The sequence below is a fragment of the Eschrichtius robustus genome, chromosome 11, assembly GCF_028021215.1.
Source record: "Eschrichtius robustus isolate mEscRob2 chromosome 11, mEscRob2.pri, whole genome shotgun sequence".
NCBI lineage: Eukaryota > Metazoa > Chordata > Mammalia > Artiodactyla > Eschrichtiidae > Eschrichtius > Eschrichtius robustus.
Window position 1 is genome coordinate 66,670,403 of NC_090834.1, and position 14,012 is coordinate 66,684,414.

General features: G+C 49.3%; 1 protein-coding gene across 14 annotated transcripts in view; it reads right to left on the minus strand.

Annotated features, from left to right (window-relative positions):
* Window positions 1–5,733: 5,733 nt before the first annotated feature.
* DENND2B (DENN domain containing 2B) overlaps window positions 5,734–14,012 on the minus strand; it is a 180,634-nt gene continuing 172,355 nt past the window's right edge. For all 14 annotated transcript variants that reach the window (XM_068556571.1, XM_068556576.1, XM_068556565.1 and 11 more), the window contains 6 exons: window positions 11,515–11,692; window positions 11,192–11,233; window positions 10,096–10,207; window positions 9,102–9,341; window positions 8,122–8,208; window positions 5,734–7,588 (listed from right to left, as the gene is read on the minus strand). In XM_068556571.1, the coding sequence (XP_068412672.1) occupies window positions 7,554–7,588; window positions 8,122–8,208; window positions 9,102–9,341; window positions 10,096–10,207; window positions 11,192–11,233; window positions 11,515–11,692 (694 nt within the window). In that variant the 3' untranslated portion in view covers window positions 5,734–7,553. The remainder of the gene's footprint in view (window positions 7,589–8,121; window positions 8,209–9,101; window positions 9,342–10,095; window positions 10,208–11,191; window positions 11,234–11,514; window positions 11,693–14,012) is intronic.

Sequence of the window (14,012 nt, forward strand, 5' to 3'; positions counted from 1 at the left end):
GTGGTAGGATAGAAGTGGTTCTTTGGAACTTACTTCCTCAGTCTAAGGTTCTTCCACCTGGCTTCCTCATCTCAGACCAAACCATTCTGGTCATAATCAAAATGTTGGAATGGGGCCCAACAGGCTGAATTTTAAACACACCAGGGCTTTTACACATCAGAGTGGTTTGGATTCTAGAAAGCAGTTGTCAGGATTTATGTGTCCCTGTGCATAGGAGTCTTAATGTTCAAAGAAATAATGTCATGAAATGCTAATGATTTTCCTTCCAGTGTGAAATGTATCTAATAGAGAAATTTGGGGAATGCTAAAGGCCAGAAACCAGAATCAGGTTTTCTAGGGTTTGTTACCTCCTGCAAAAACCAAGATGAGCAATGCTTGTGTGCAGATAGGACTCTCTTAGGTCTTGGTAAATTATAATTTGCTATAGTTTTCCAAGCTTTTGAAAGTTTTTTGACCCATAATAGAACTTGCAGGCTAGAACCCTGACCAAAGAATAGTTAAGATGGCACTTACTTAAGCCTACTGAAACTCTACTTACGTGTTTAGTTTGGTAGAGGGTGGTTTCTGTATTGCTTTGTGGGATCATAAATGGACTGGGAACTATGACTTTCTGTGAGACTAATTTGTCATGACAGCCTTCAGAAGATATTGGGGATGGTCAAATGTAAGGAAGCACAGGGGAGGAAATGTAATTGATTTGTATAATGGAGAGTTAAAGATGTCAGGAAGGCACTCAGTTGGATAAGCGAATAACTGGGTCATTTACATCTTCTGTTGATACTGGTGAAGAAAGGTAAAAATCGGTTTTCCCTTAATGTCTTTTGGAGGACTTACAATAGGGAAGCTTTGATGCCTTCTAGACACTGAAGGTACAGAAATATGTAAATACAGTGTCTTAAGATTCAGGCCGGATTTGAAATTTATATCTAAACCTAATAGCTGTGTGACTTAGGCTTAGTCCAGTTGTCTCATCTTTAAATTTAGGTAGACGTACCTACTTGAGGATTGTGTGGATTAAGTGAAATGGAAAGCATTTACTAAATTTTTGTGTTTAGCTCTTAGTAACTAGCATGTAAGTGAACCATTATTACCCGAGCAGACAAGTCAGTTAACCTTGGTGTGATTCAGTCAATGGGAAAGTGGTCTTAAATACAGGAAAGAGCAAACATGCATTTAGGAAACCCAGTTTGGAAAGGTTAGGCAAGTTGGGAGGTGTTTTATGGGAGATGAGCCTGGAGCGAACAGGTATTATGGCCCGGCTGTAGTTTAGGCACAAGGCTACAGTGGAAGGCTGGAGGCGGGACCATGAGGATGGAAGACAGGATTCAGAAGACAGAAGGGACAGACAGGACTTGGTGACTGAATTGGGGTGGGGCTGGCAGCAAAATATGGTTCAGGGGGAGGATAGGTGGTCAGTAGTCCCTTTATGGCTAGCTTCTTCCAAGGTTTCATTGTTAGAACCTTCCAGCATAACTATCCTGAAACTGGATGGGATAATGCTCATCCCAATCCTATATGGAGGTGCTGCTGTTGGACATGCATGCTAAATATGAAAGTCAGTCACTAGTACAGCCATTCTGAATAGGGAGGATACCTCAAATACCATCTCCAAGCCTAGAGAGTATAGCTACTGATCTGTGTGAGCTGCCATGTTCCGGCTTGCTCACTCACCATTATCTACAGGTAATAACTGGGCAGATGCTCTGATTACTCCCAGGTAATACTGTTGCCAAAGGAAGCTGGGTTACTGGTGAAAAGCCAAGCATGTTCCAAGATAATGGAGGACACGGACCTAGAGCAAGCGCTTATCTTTCATAGGACCAAAGGCAAACCTTACGCTTTGATTTTATATCTATCATCTGAGAGTGAAACGTGCCAATGCTGAAATACAAAATATAGCCGATGCATAGGAAAAGCTCATGCATGAGACTGTCAAGCTTTGATTAGCTCGTCCGGTAGGCACAGACCCATACTGCCACTGCCTCTTTAGTGGCCGATGATAAGTGCACGGTGTTGATGAGATTCTCCCATGTAGGGGGAGCAGGTGCCCCCTAACTCAGGTTAACGGCTAAATTTTCTATAAGCTTGAGTTGCTAAGGATATTTCTAGCCTAATAATATAGCCTAATAATGTATGTGCTTTAAATACATTGTTACTCAAACCTCGGAGCTGCCGCTGTAACTTCCAATTTATGGGAAATGTCCGCCACATAATTAATTTGCAAAAGCTCTCATTGTCAAAACCAGCTAAATAGGATTTTAACTTTTCAATTCAAATAAACATTACTATTCGATGGCTAACTAGTCCAGTAGCAGCCAGCCCGGGATGAAAAGCAGCCAAAGGCGTGCGCCACCGGCGGGAGGCAGGCAGCACTCGCCTACCTGCGCTGCGGGGCGGGAGGTTACCGGGATAACCAGCGGCTGGAGCCCTGCGGAGGCTGGCGCCCCAGCGGCCGCTCTCGTTGGTCCCTGCCGCCTGACGTCCTTGGCGCCCTCAAACCGTCCGCACCGCGCAGCCGCTCTCCTCTTCCCCGCCCCTGAGCCACTTCCGGAGGGTGTGAGGTTCTGGCTCCGGCGTCACTTTGATCTCTGTCCCACCCCACGGCCGGAAGCATGATCGGCGCCGGTCCACCATTTCCGGTAGGGGCGGGGCCGGGCCCGTGGCACGCGGACGAGGCGGGAGGTTTAACCCGGCCAGGGTCCAAGTGCGGCGTGGTGGGTGGGAAGCCCAGGTCGCCAGCCTCGCCGCACTTAATTTCCGCCCTGGCCGCGCGGAAGAAGAGATGTGGACTTTCGATGCACTTTCAAGATGGGAATTTCCATATCAGATTACGTTGCCGTTAAAAGATAAGGAGTGTTTGAGGTACTTTGGGATTAAAAAAAGAAAAAAAAAGCTTGTACGTGCATGGGAAGGTTCTGGAAGAACAACGCAGAAGGGATTTCCTCATGAGTTTTGGGAGGTGAGGAAGATGATGTATGCGTTGGTACAGTTTGAGTTTCTTCCTTAACCAAGTGCATATTACTTTCACGTTAAAAAACAAACTAAATAGACAACTTGAATAGTTATGGTGGGGACTTCCCTGGTGGCGCAGTGGTTGAGAGTCTGCCTGCCAATGCACGGGACACGGGTTCGAGCCCTGGTCTGGGAAGATCCCACATGCCGCGGAGCAACTGGGCCCGTGAGCCACAGCTACTGAGCCTGCGCGTCTGGAGCCTGTGCGCCGCGACAGTGAGAGGGCCGCGCACCGCGATGAGGGGTGGCCCCCGCTCGCCACAACTAGAGAAGGCCCTCGCACAGAAACGAAGACCCAACACAGCCAAAAATAAATAAAATAAATTTAAAAAAAAATAGTTATGGTGGCTTGTCAGTGCTGCAAAGTAATATTTTCTCTTATTCTAGAACTTCATGACCTTTTAAAATTACACCCACCCCCATAGGCAAGTAAATTCAAGATGTTTTGGAATGCCACATTGTGTGGCTCTAGAAACTAATTTTGTGTGTCGCCCCTGGGAAGGATATAGGTTAAATGTATGTTTCATTTCTGGGTCTGTTTTGCAGTCCAGTTTTTGTGTTACTTTCATTTCCACTTAAAGTTGGTTTAAAAAAAAAATACCCTACTTATGTATCCTTATAAATCAGTCCTTTGGGGTACAAGGTGAGTTATAAGTCTATTTGCAAAATGAAGGGTATTATTTTTAACAAAATCTAAACTGATCTGTGATATAATTAGAATAATTTTCTTGGGGTCCTAATTCCACATACCATCCAATGTGAACCACAGTTGCTTTCCAAGAGCATTCCAAAATATTGCCTTTAAAAAGCCCATACTTCTCATTTCAACATTGTGTTTACCATAGCATGGTAATTTACTGAAAAGAGCATTTAGAAAGATGTAATGGCGCAATCTGCCCTGCTCTAAAAGTTACCAGACTGATTACTGGAGAAAACCCCAGGGCCTTTCTTAACTCCAAAATGGAGGAAGGCTGACAGTTCATAGGCACTGGGACTTCTGGTAGAGGAGACAGCATTGCGCTGCCCCTGAGCAATTTCCCAGAAAGGCACTGTCTAAGCACCGTTATTTTCGGTAGTGGCGACACCATCCTCGGGGGGCTGGGGCGCATTTTGTAAAGGTACGGGAGCATTTTTGGTCACAATTATGGAAGGGAAGCAACCAGATATGCTTGACGTCCTGCAATGTATGGGTTGATTCTAAACCAGGGGTTCGCGGTCTGTTAGGAACTGGGCCGTACAGCAGGAGGGGAGCAGTGGGCAAGTGAGTGAAGCTGCCTCTGCTGCTCCCCATCACTCACGTTACTGCCCGAACAACCCCCCAGCCCCACCCCTTGCCTGGAAAAACTGTCTTCCGTGACACCGGTCCCTGGTGCCAAAAAGGCTGGCGACCGCTGCTCTAAACAGCAAAGGAAAACCTAGCTTACAACCTACCTTCATTTTACACACAATCAAAATCAAAAAGATGTGTTATTGGTTTTTTGTGTTTGTTTTTGTTTTTTTTTGCAGTTTTCATAATACTTCTCAGTTTTCCAGGATTCCAACTATTGTTTAAATCAGGGGAAGCTCAAAATGTGTTTTGTTTAGAATATTGCCCAAAATTGTTCATTTCAGAAAACTCTCTTACCAAGTGGTTAACACCCACTTAGTAGAATCTGAGTTGCTAATTCAACACACCTTTTCTGCATGTGTAGCTGTTGCATTCACAGTAATTGTGTACAGATGTAAGCACCTGACTTAATTATATCGTCTAATACAGTTGTGCCCAAGCATTCACATATTTAAGTACATGTTATTTTATGACAAAATACTTTTCCTTTTATTTCTCCCCTTTTATATTATGGTTAAGACTATATTACAGTTAAGATGTGTTTAGGTAGGTTACATTATCTATGAATTTCATTTCAGGATAGTAAAAGAGGGAGTTAACAGTATTTGCTATAGAGGAAGAGTGTTGCATCTGCTAGGATTGAGAACCATCAGTTTAGGTGTCCAGAGATCACGTGAAAGCAGAACTTGGAAAGAAGCCCTAAATACTTTTTGTCAACCCCAAACCAGGTCCCCTGGACACACCCTCCTCTACCTTCCAGATGAGACTTCTGTGCCTCGCCCATAGCAGTCACTGTATGGGCCCTTGCAGCCCATTCCAAGCCATTGTGTGCCAGTATCAGTTTTCTAGATTGGGATGAGAGCTGTGGCCATGGGAGGAGGCTGGAACCCCTAGGGTTAAAATGCAGTGTATTTTAAAGCTACATAAAAGTTACAGATTTTTAAAAGTAATAATTTACACCTATATATCTTGTGATCTGATCACATGTCTGAGGATTCTGTGGAGCCACATTAAAAAAGAGAGGGAGGGCTTCCCTGGTGGCACAGTGGTTGAGAATCTGCCTGCCAATGCAGGGGACACGGGTTCAAGCGCTGGTCTGGGAAGATCCCACATGCCGCGGAGCAACTGGGCCGGTGAGCCACAGCTACTGAGCCTGCGCATCTGGAGCCTGTGCTCCGCAACGAGAGGCCGCGACAGTGAGAGGCCCGCACACCGCGATGAAGAGTGGCCCCCGCTCGCCGCAACTAGAGAAAGCCCTCGCACAGAAACGAAGACCCAACACAGCCATAAATAAATAAATAAATAAATTAAAAAAAAAAAAAAAGAGCGAGGGAGAGGAAGAAAGGAGAAAGAAATAGCACCTTTTGTAAACTATTATTTTATTAAGGAATCCACTTCTATGACTCATGAAGCCCAGGCTGAGTTAACAGTGACAAGTTCTGGAGGTAACGATACCCTACTCTGGACTTTCCAGTTATAACCACTGTCTTCTCTCTCTACCTCAGCTGAAAACCCAGACTCATGAGGCCTCAATCCCTGCCCTCCTATTCCTGGAAGATGCCAAACCCAACTATGTAAGAGGCTTTCTCAGAGGAGAAGACGAATTTGTCTTCCCAGAAGACAAACCCTCTACTTTGCTTTATGAGACAGACAGCAACCCCAAACCACGGACAGGTTGGGACCTGTGCAGGGCTCAGTGGAGATGAGGAAAAGAAGGAAAGGGGATTCAGGAAGGGATCATCTCCTGTTTAACAAGCAGGCTAGGGTAGAAGGACAGGAAAACTTCACTCTATGATTCAAATCCACCAAACTCAAAGCCAATACCAATGAAGAGACTTCCAGCTTAATGCCTCATCCTGGGAATTTTCAAGGTCTCAGCTCTGTGAAGGCCTTGGGTGAGTGGAAAGCCTAAGCCACCCATATTCCCCACCTTGCTTCTCTCCTTGCTTTTCCAAGGAATATAGCAGAATTTTCTATATGCACACCTACACTTCCAATGGTAAAAAAAACTTCACAGAGTGACATGGAAGAGCCACAGACAATGGGCCAGGGCTATAAGCAAGCCCTGGATTGGCTTTAGCTGGGCTTGACTCCACCAGTGTTAGGATACCCAATGATGTCTTAAGGGCTTCATACTGAATAGGAAAATGTAAAGATTCACCTAATAGTGGAGCCAAGGGGCAATGAACATTCTCTCCATCACTGGAAACACATAGAATCTGAACAGTTAGCTGTTGGAGAGGGAAGCTGAGCTAGAGCAATGATTAGGTATCTTCTAAGAGCAGTCATACAGCTCAGGCCAGAGAACTCAATTTCAGGGGAGGTCAGTGACCCACACTAAAGCTAAACTCTTAATTAAATCAAGTACTCAGTTCCCTGCATGAAGGTGTTTCATCCCTGATTGGCCTGCCTCAGCCCATCCCCCTGGGGAGAGAACTCTAGATAATAAAGCCAAGAAACACATGGGGCTCTGGGCCCAAACAACTATACACTGTTTATTGAGAACACCCGTAGATGATGGGAAGGAGGGATGCCCTGTACCGCATCATGGCCACCACTGAGTGGGAGCCGGGCCCAGAGAACACTAGCAGAGCTGGGGGGTGGGCTTCCCATGACTCACTGACCATCACAAAGGTGGGAGGAATAGGAGAAGGCCAGGCCCAAGAGCCTGGTACCATGCTGCAAATGGGGGTTGATTGGCCTTTGCCTTTCAAAAACAGAGGATTAGGGGAGGGGGACTACTAGAAAAAAATAGAAACTCTAAGATTTAAAAAAAATAGTCCTGTACATAACAAGACAGCATCTGCTCTCCAGGGCCCGAGACTGGCAGCAGGGGCCTTAGGCAGGCAGGCCAGGAGCCTCCAGGGGAAGATCAGTGGTTCGGCTGAGACAGTCAGCTGCACATAATTGGCCAGTCACCAGCACCCAGCAAAACTTCATCCATGCTCGGGCAGGGCAGGAAAGCACCCGGCCTCTTGGGAATATACAAATATTTACCGGATTCTCTTTGCTTGTTACAAAAACAGATAAGAAAGCTTACAGCAGATTATTTACAAACAGTATCCTGGGATATTGTGAAGGCAGAGGTGGGCTGGCTTGGAGGGTGGGGTCTGTGGGGGCAGAGCAGCCATAGCAGCCCAGAGGGTCCAAGGCTGGGCCCCTCCCCAGGCTCCAGGCTCTGCAAGGCACTGGACTCTGTTACTGGGAAAGGGGCTTAATTCTTCTTGTGGAGGAACTTCATTTTGTTGCCTGTGGGCCAGAGGAGGGCAAGAGTGAGAACGTTTCAGTATCATCTCTTCCAACAGCCCTGACCCTCTCAGTGGGAGAGAAGGATTAGAAAGACTGGATTACAGCTAGATATGATCCAGGATGGTGAAAACACTCTAGAGTTCTAATTAGAGCACTGGTATTAATCATGTATGGCTTTGGGCAAGCCATTTAACTTCTTCGGTCTCAATTTTCCTTTTAAAGTGAGACATGCTATGATTCTGTGATTTAGTTGGCTGAGCTCTTTGAAGGGCACTCTGGTGCTGCCACTTTTGTAGTAGACCCCTTATAGCCTCGAGGAGAGCTCACTGGTCCTAATGGCCCTTGTGCTCACTCAGGAAGGAGTGCACCCAGAAAGACCTGACCTAGGTGAGGCTCTGTGAGATCTCTTCCTGTTCTGTCTACAGCCCCGATATAAATACCCACTGGCATTGGTTTAGAGTAGTTTGGGGTACAGATTCCCCCAGTCCCTCCCTTCTTGCTGAATATGTCTCATTAGTGACAAAGCTGCTTACCCAAACCGCGGAGAAACTTGTTCATTCCACTCTGCTCAGTGTCTGGCAGTTCCTCTAAATACTGCTCCACTCGCTGCTCAAAGAGGCCTGGGGAAGAGGAGAAACAGGAACAGGGAAGAGAACAGTCATAGGAGGGACGGAAGGGGAGGCCTCCTGGAGGGGGACCAAAGGGCACAGATCCCAAAAAGGGGGAAACCAAAGATCTGCAATTATAACTTATAAGAGCATCCTACCAGAATTCAGACTGGCTCATCAAAACTATTATTAATGACATCTCACTGGGTTCACTGCTGATGGCAAGAGCCCCTTGCCTCGCAGTGCACGTTCCTGAGCTGCCTTATGGCGAGGATGCCACTCCTCGTATCAGAGCTGCCCCCAAGTGGACACCTTCTCCAGCTCCTTTTAGACCACTCTACCATGTTGTTTCAAAAGGTCTGTTACACTAAATGGACAGTATTAGTGGGCAGAAGAAATAATAACCCTGAGGTTAGAAAAGTCTTGATGAGATGAAAAAGCCCTAGAGTGAGCAGAGCTGATGAAATAACAGAGATAAGATAACCTTTGTGCTCTGAGGGCAGACTGTCACCAACCTAAGACAGAGAGCTAGCTCAGTTCTCTTCAAGGGCTTTCTCAACCCTGGATTCTCAGGACTCCCTAAACTGCACAGTCTGGTCTTTTTCTCTGAGTAAGGAAGGACCTGTGAATGCGGGGATAGGTGGGGATAAGCCCCACTCTTGCCACGTGGCTCCAGCCTGTGCCCAGCCTTGTGAATGCACGTACTAGGGCAGGAGGAGAAAGTGCCCTTGGCAGTCTCTCTCAGAAGAAAAGGGATGTTAGGAGGCCTGCCCTGGCTAATAACTCAAGAGCTTCCTGATGGGAGCTCACCAGTGCCTGGCTACTCAGCCCTGCGGGTAGCAGAAACGTTGGAGGACGCCTGACATCCCCCCAGAACCCCCCACCCCAGGCTCTTCTGGCCTTACCCTTTGCCCGACACTTTCTTAGCTCCCTGTCTTGGATGAAGCCAGCAAACATCTGAGACTCCATAAAAACTTCAAGAAAACGGCGGATGCTTTTGGAGGCCACAGACTTGCGGAAGGCCTCTCGCTGAAAGGCCCTCTCCCCCTTCTCACTCTGGGTCAGGAAGAGGGAGTAGTGCCCAACAGTCTCCACAAAGAACCGGATAAACACCTCTGACACCAGCCCATTGAGGGTATTACATTCTGGAAGAGAAGAGAAAATCTTTGAGGTTCAGGTCAAGAGCCTGCATCCCCAGCCTCCAGCTGGTGGTGTCTCCCTCTCCTCGACGGGACTCCAGCCAGAACCACTTCTCTGTTCTTGAAACCTTAGCTCTTGTGCTCCCAGGCTTGTAACTAGCTCCTGAGCCAGGAGGTCGGAAACTGTGCTCTGAACACGGAAGCTGGGGAATACTTGCTGGATGAATGAGAATGGAGATTAGAGACCAGAGCGCCACTCCCCACACACCCTCACGCTCGGTGGTTTCCCTGGCTTCACAGGAAGAGGAAGTTCCCTCCATCTCCTGCAGCGGCTCAAGGCAGGGCCTGAGAGGGAGGAATAACTAGTGTCCTGTCAGCGAGAAGAGTCTTTGCGGTTGCCAACTGTCTTTAGGGTTTTTCTCCCCAAACTTCCTGAGGTAGAGAATTAGAGGCAAGAGGTAGCTCTGTAGCCTGGGCCACCCTAGAAGCAGCCCCAATGTTGTCTAAGTTTCTGAACTCCCTCTGATAAAATACTACACTACTTCTCTCCCCTCAGACCCAGTCAAGCCACAACTCCTAGAACCACACTAGTGGGGCTAGAGAATTCTAGGCTAAAGTGAGACCAAGGTCCTATACCTGAGCTTCACTAGCCAGAAGGGTCTGGTGCATAGAATCAGGGTCCAAGCCCCGTGAGGCCCAGGCCCAGAGCAGAGGAAGTCTGGGACCAGAACTGATTCTGCCTCGGGCAAGCCTCACTCACCATCATCGGAGTCGCTGTCAGAGTCCTGGGAGATCAGTTCATTCTTCCTCTCTAGAGCCTGCTCCAGAGCCGCCTGCAACTTCCTAGGTAACAACGTGTCCTCGTCATCCATCTGCAGGAGAAGGAAACCGCACAGTGACACTGACTGAGCACTTAACTTTGTGCCAGCCCTGTTTGAAGAGCTTGAATATATCATCTCATTTCATTCTCCCAAGAACCCTGATACTATTATCAACCTCATTTTAAGACGAGAAGCTGAGGCTGAGAGAGAGGTTAAGAAACTTGTCCAAGGTCACAAAGATAAAAAGCGGTGGAGTGGGTGGCATTCACTGCCCAGGACCAACAGGGGCTCCTACCCCAGCACCACGATGAAGTCTCCCCAGTTCCTCCATCTTCGGCTCCAGGGGGGGAAGCACGGTTGGCTGGGGGAGGGGAGACTGTGGCCCAGCCTGTGTCTCAGGCGTGAGGCGAGGCTGTTGTGCCTGTCTCTGTATTCTGGTTCAGTGTCTGCATCGTGACGCTTCGTACCCAGGAGTCGTAGCTCTGTCAGTGGTGTGTAACAGACTACATTCCCAAAGGCTACGGCATTGGGTTGTGTTCCTTTATAGAGAGCCAGGAGGATTTCCACCACTAACAGAGGCTTTTTGAAGTTGACAATGATTGCAAACCTTTACATTCCGCCGCATTCTGTGTGTCATGTATAATCCTGCAGCAACATTTCAAGGCAGGTGTTATCACCATGCGTGTTTTAGAGATGAGAATTCTGGTTCAGAGAAGTTCAGAGGCCTGTTCAAGATCATGTGTCTCAAAGGGGGCAGAGGGCAGAGGTCAAGCCTTTGGATCCAGGCCATGTTCTTCACACACCCACACTGCCTTCCAGAAGCTGATGATGCCGACCAGAACAGCAGATCCTGCTGAGGTCAAGACTTCTCAGACCAGCTTCTTTCTACCCTTGTCTGTCCTGTGAATGTGGAACCCAGAGGGCTCAACAATCAGGCTGTGAAGGTGGAGTCGTGTGTGTGACAGTGCTGGGTGCTCTGCATCAAACAAGCACCCACCCTGGGTCAGGCCATGCTCTGCAGCGTCCCACTCTTACCTGTCGGATGAATCGGTCAGACCCCAGATTCACCATCAGTGCCTGAGAAAGAGTCACGAGGGACAGTGATTCAGGATACGAATCCCTGCAGTGCCCTTCCCAGGCCTCCAGCCCTCCTGGATTCCCAGGGTCAGATAACAGGAATAACTCCAGCCAGGGAAAGACCTCCCAAGGAGAAAGGATAAGAGCTGGGTACACAAAGGAGAAGATCCCAGCAGCCTCCGCGCCACCCCCATCCCTCCTAGGGGTTTCTGTTCCTTCTGTCCCTTCCTTCCTCCACACCAACCACCCCCTCCCCACCGCTGGCTCCCCAGGTGGCCCACCTCCTCCACAGGCAGCTCCTTCAGTTTGGGGAGGGAGCTGGAGAGCAGACCAACCAGGAAGGGGGTGGGACAGCAGACGATGTCAATCATGGAGGCCGGGAGGACAGGAATGAAGGTGTGCTGCCAGGAGAAGGGGTAGAGCAAGGCCACCACCGCATGGGAGCAGCTGGATAGGGTACTGGCAGACAGACAGACAGACAAAGCACTGAGCCCAGGCCCAGCACCTTCGGGGAAGGGGCGTTACAGCCTGCTGGGCCAGGCTCAGGACATCCTTTCATGTTAAAACTCCCAGTGCCACAAAAATGCTAAGGAGCCTTGGGCCTGGGTCTGACCTTGCAGACTGGTAAAGTTCCCACATTCCCACTGCTCGGGACCTCAGGGACAATGGCGCTACCCTCTTTGGTGGCTCTACCTAGGAACAGTCATAAAGGTACATAGCAACACTTGAACACACATACACACCACCAAGAGCCACCCAAATGCACAGGTGGGCCTGACCTAGTGTGGGAGTATCAGCTCAGGCCAGGGAGTACAAAGGTAACCTGAGCAAGGGTTGATCACAAATTCATAGTAAGAGCTGGAAGGTCATCTTATCAGATCCACATGTTACAGCTGGGGCCATTGATACCCAGGGTCAGTCTGGTCATAAGTGGCACACCTGGGACACAACCAGTTTTCCTGTCTCCCAGCCCAGTGTTACTTCTACCATTCTTCCTCTCTATCCGTTCCTCCCTCTCCTAATTGGAAAAAGCGGTCTGACTGAGGACCACTGACTGAGGTGAGGCTGGCACCATTCTTAACCACTCCCATCCGTCCTCTCATGCTCCAAAAAATAGCCAGAGGTCTCAGTGGGGTCACCCTTCTCTTGGCCTAGAGGGGGGCTCCAGGCCTCCAGCACCACAGGGCTGGTTGGCCAAGAAGAACGACCAACGGGAGACTGGAAGGAGAATCTCCCCGACGCTAAGCAGAAGGCACAGAAGTGAGTGCTGAGGGAGAGTGTGGGTCACCGGTCAACACAGGAGACACACCTGGCTTTAACCATCCACCCGTCAGGAGAGGGGTCAAAGGCACTCCCTTAAGGGCCACATTACATATGAGGAGACAGAGGCCCAGAGTCAAGTTCATTCTCAAGCCTGCCTTTCCCACCCTGTCTCTCCGCATCTATTGGTCCCACGTGTTAGCTATGAAAGCCCTGGGCTCCACTTGATCAGCTCCAGCAGGGACTCTCACCCTTTCATGACTAATGCCCACCAGTCAGAGAACATGGTTCCAACCCATGACAGAAACAACCCCTCTTTTCCAGAAGGACCTCGGTGGACATTCGCAAGCGTTTTGGCAGCCAGTGCCTTGCTTGGCTGTCCTACCACCCCATGGATGACTAAAATACCGCTGGGCCTTGAGGCAGAGACACAGGTATGCTGGCCCTAAGAGCCCTTCCCCTAGGGACAGCAGCTCCCCACACCCCAAGGAGAGCCATCTGAAAAAGATCTGGAAAGGGGCTGTCCAGGGTCAAAGGAAACACAGCTCCACAATGCCTTCCAGTGGGCCTGGGGCTCGGGAGGCAGAAGGCTTGTACAACCCTTAGGGCTGATCACTGCAGAGCCTGTGTATGCGTGCGTGGACGCGCGTGCACCTACAAACACACACACACACACACACACCCTCCCACTTACACAGACATCAGAACTAGGCCAGAGGGACCAAGGACTTGTGGAAAACCTAAAATGTGAGCAACGGAACAAGAGGTGGCTGGGCTTACTGAGCCTTGACCCCAGTCCAGGCCTGTGTGCCCTCACTGGGCTGCCTATTCTGCCCCTCTTCAGTCAGAGGCAGACCCCAAGCAGGGAAGACATCTTTTCTAAGACCCAAGATTGGCAGGACTTGAATGCTGAGCCAGGCCAGATCAGGGCCCTGGGGTATTTTCCTCCCCAAATGGTCCAGGAGTGTGTTCAGAGGCAGCTGAAGCCACGGGAAACAATCACTGTATTCACAGCCCTGTTGGAGCCAGGCTGAGGGCCATGGGGGTGGCCAAGAGGAGGCTCTGTCCTGGGTAAGGGAGTGGAACCTTCAAGAAAAGAAACCTCGGGGTCCAGGCTCTGCTAGGGGCATCAAGGTCTGACCAGACCAGAGCCTCACAGCTGGGTAGCGGGGGCTTTGCTGGCAGACAGTGAACACGGATGGCAGAAAGGCACAGACGGGGCCCCAGGAAGCTGCCATACCTGGCTAGTTCCGGTTGCCGGCTCGGTCCCTTCACAAGGCCTGACGGGCCCATGACGTACATAGAACTGTGGTGTACAGAAGCACTGAGGCTGTGACGGGAAGTGGGAGACAATCTTCTTTTCTAAACCTGGCTCTCTCTGGAAAAGCCAGAAGCTCTGGGTTTTCCTCCTCTTTACTTCTCCTGGGCTGAGGGTGGCCCTGAGTTCCTGCGCCAATGCCCTATGAGGGCATTTGGGAGTCCATTTCCTCATGACCCTCTCATGCACACAAAAGGAAGA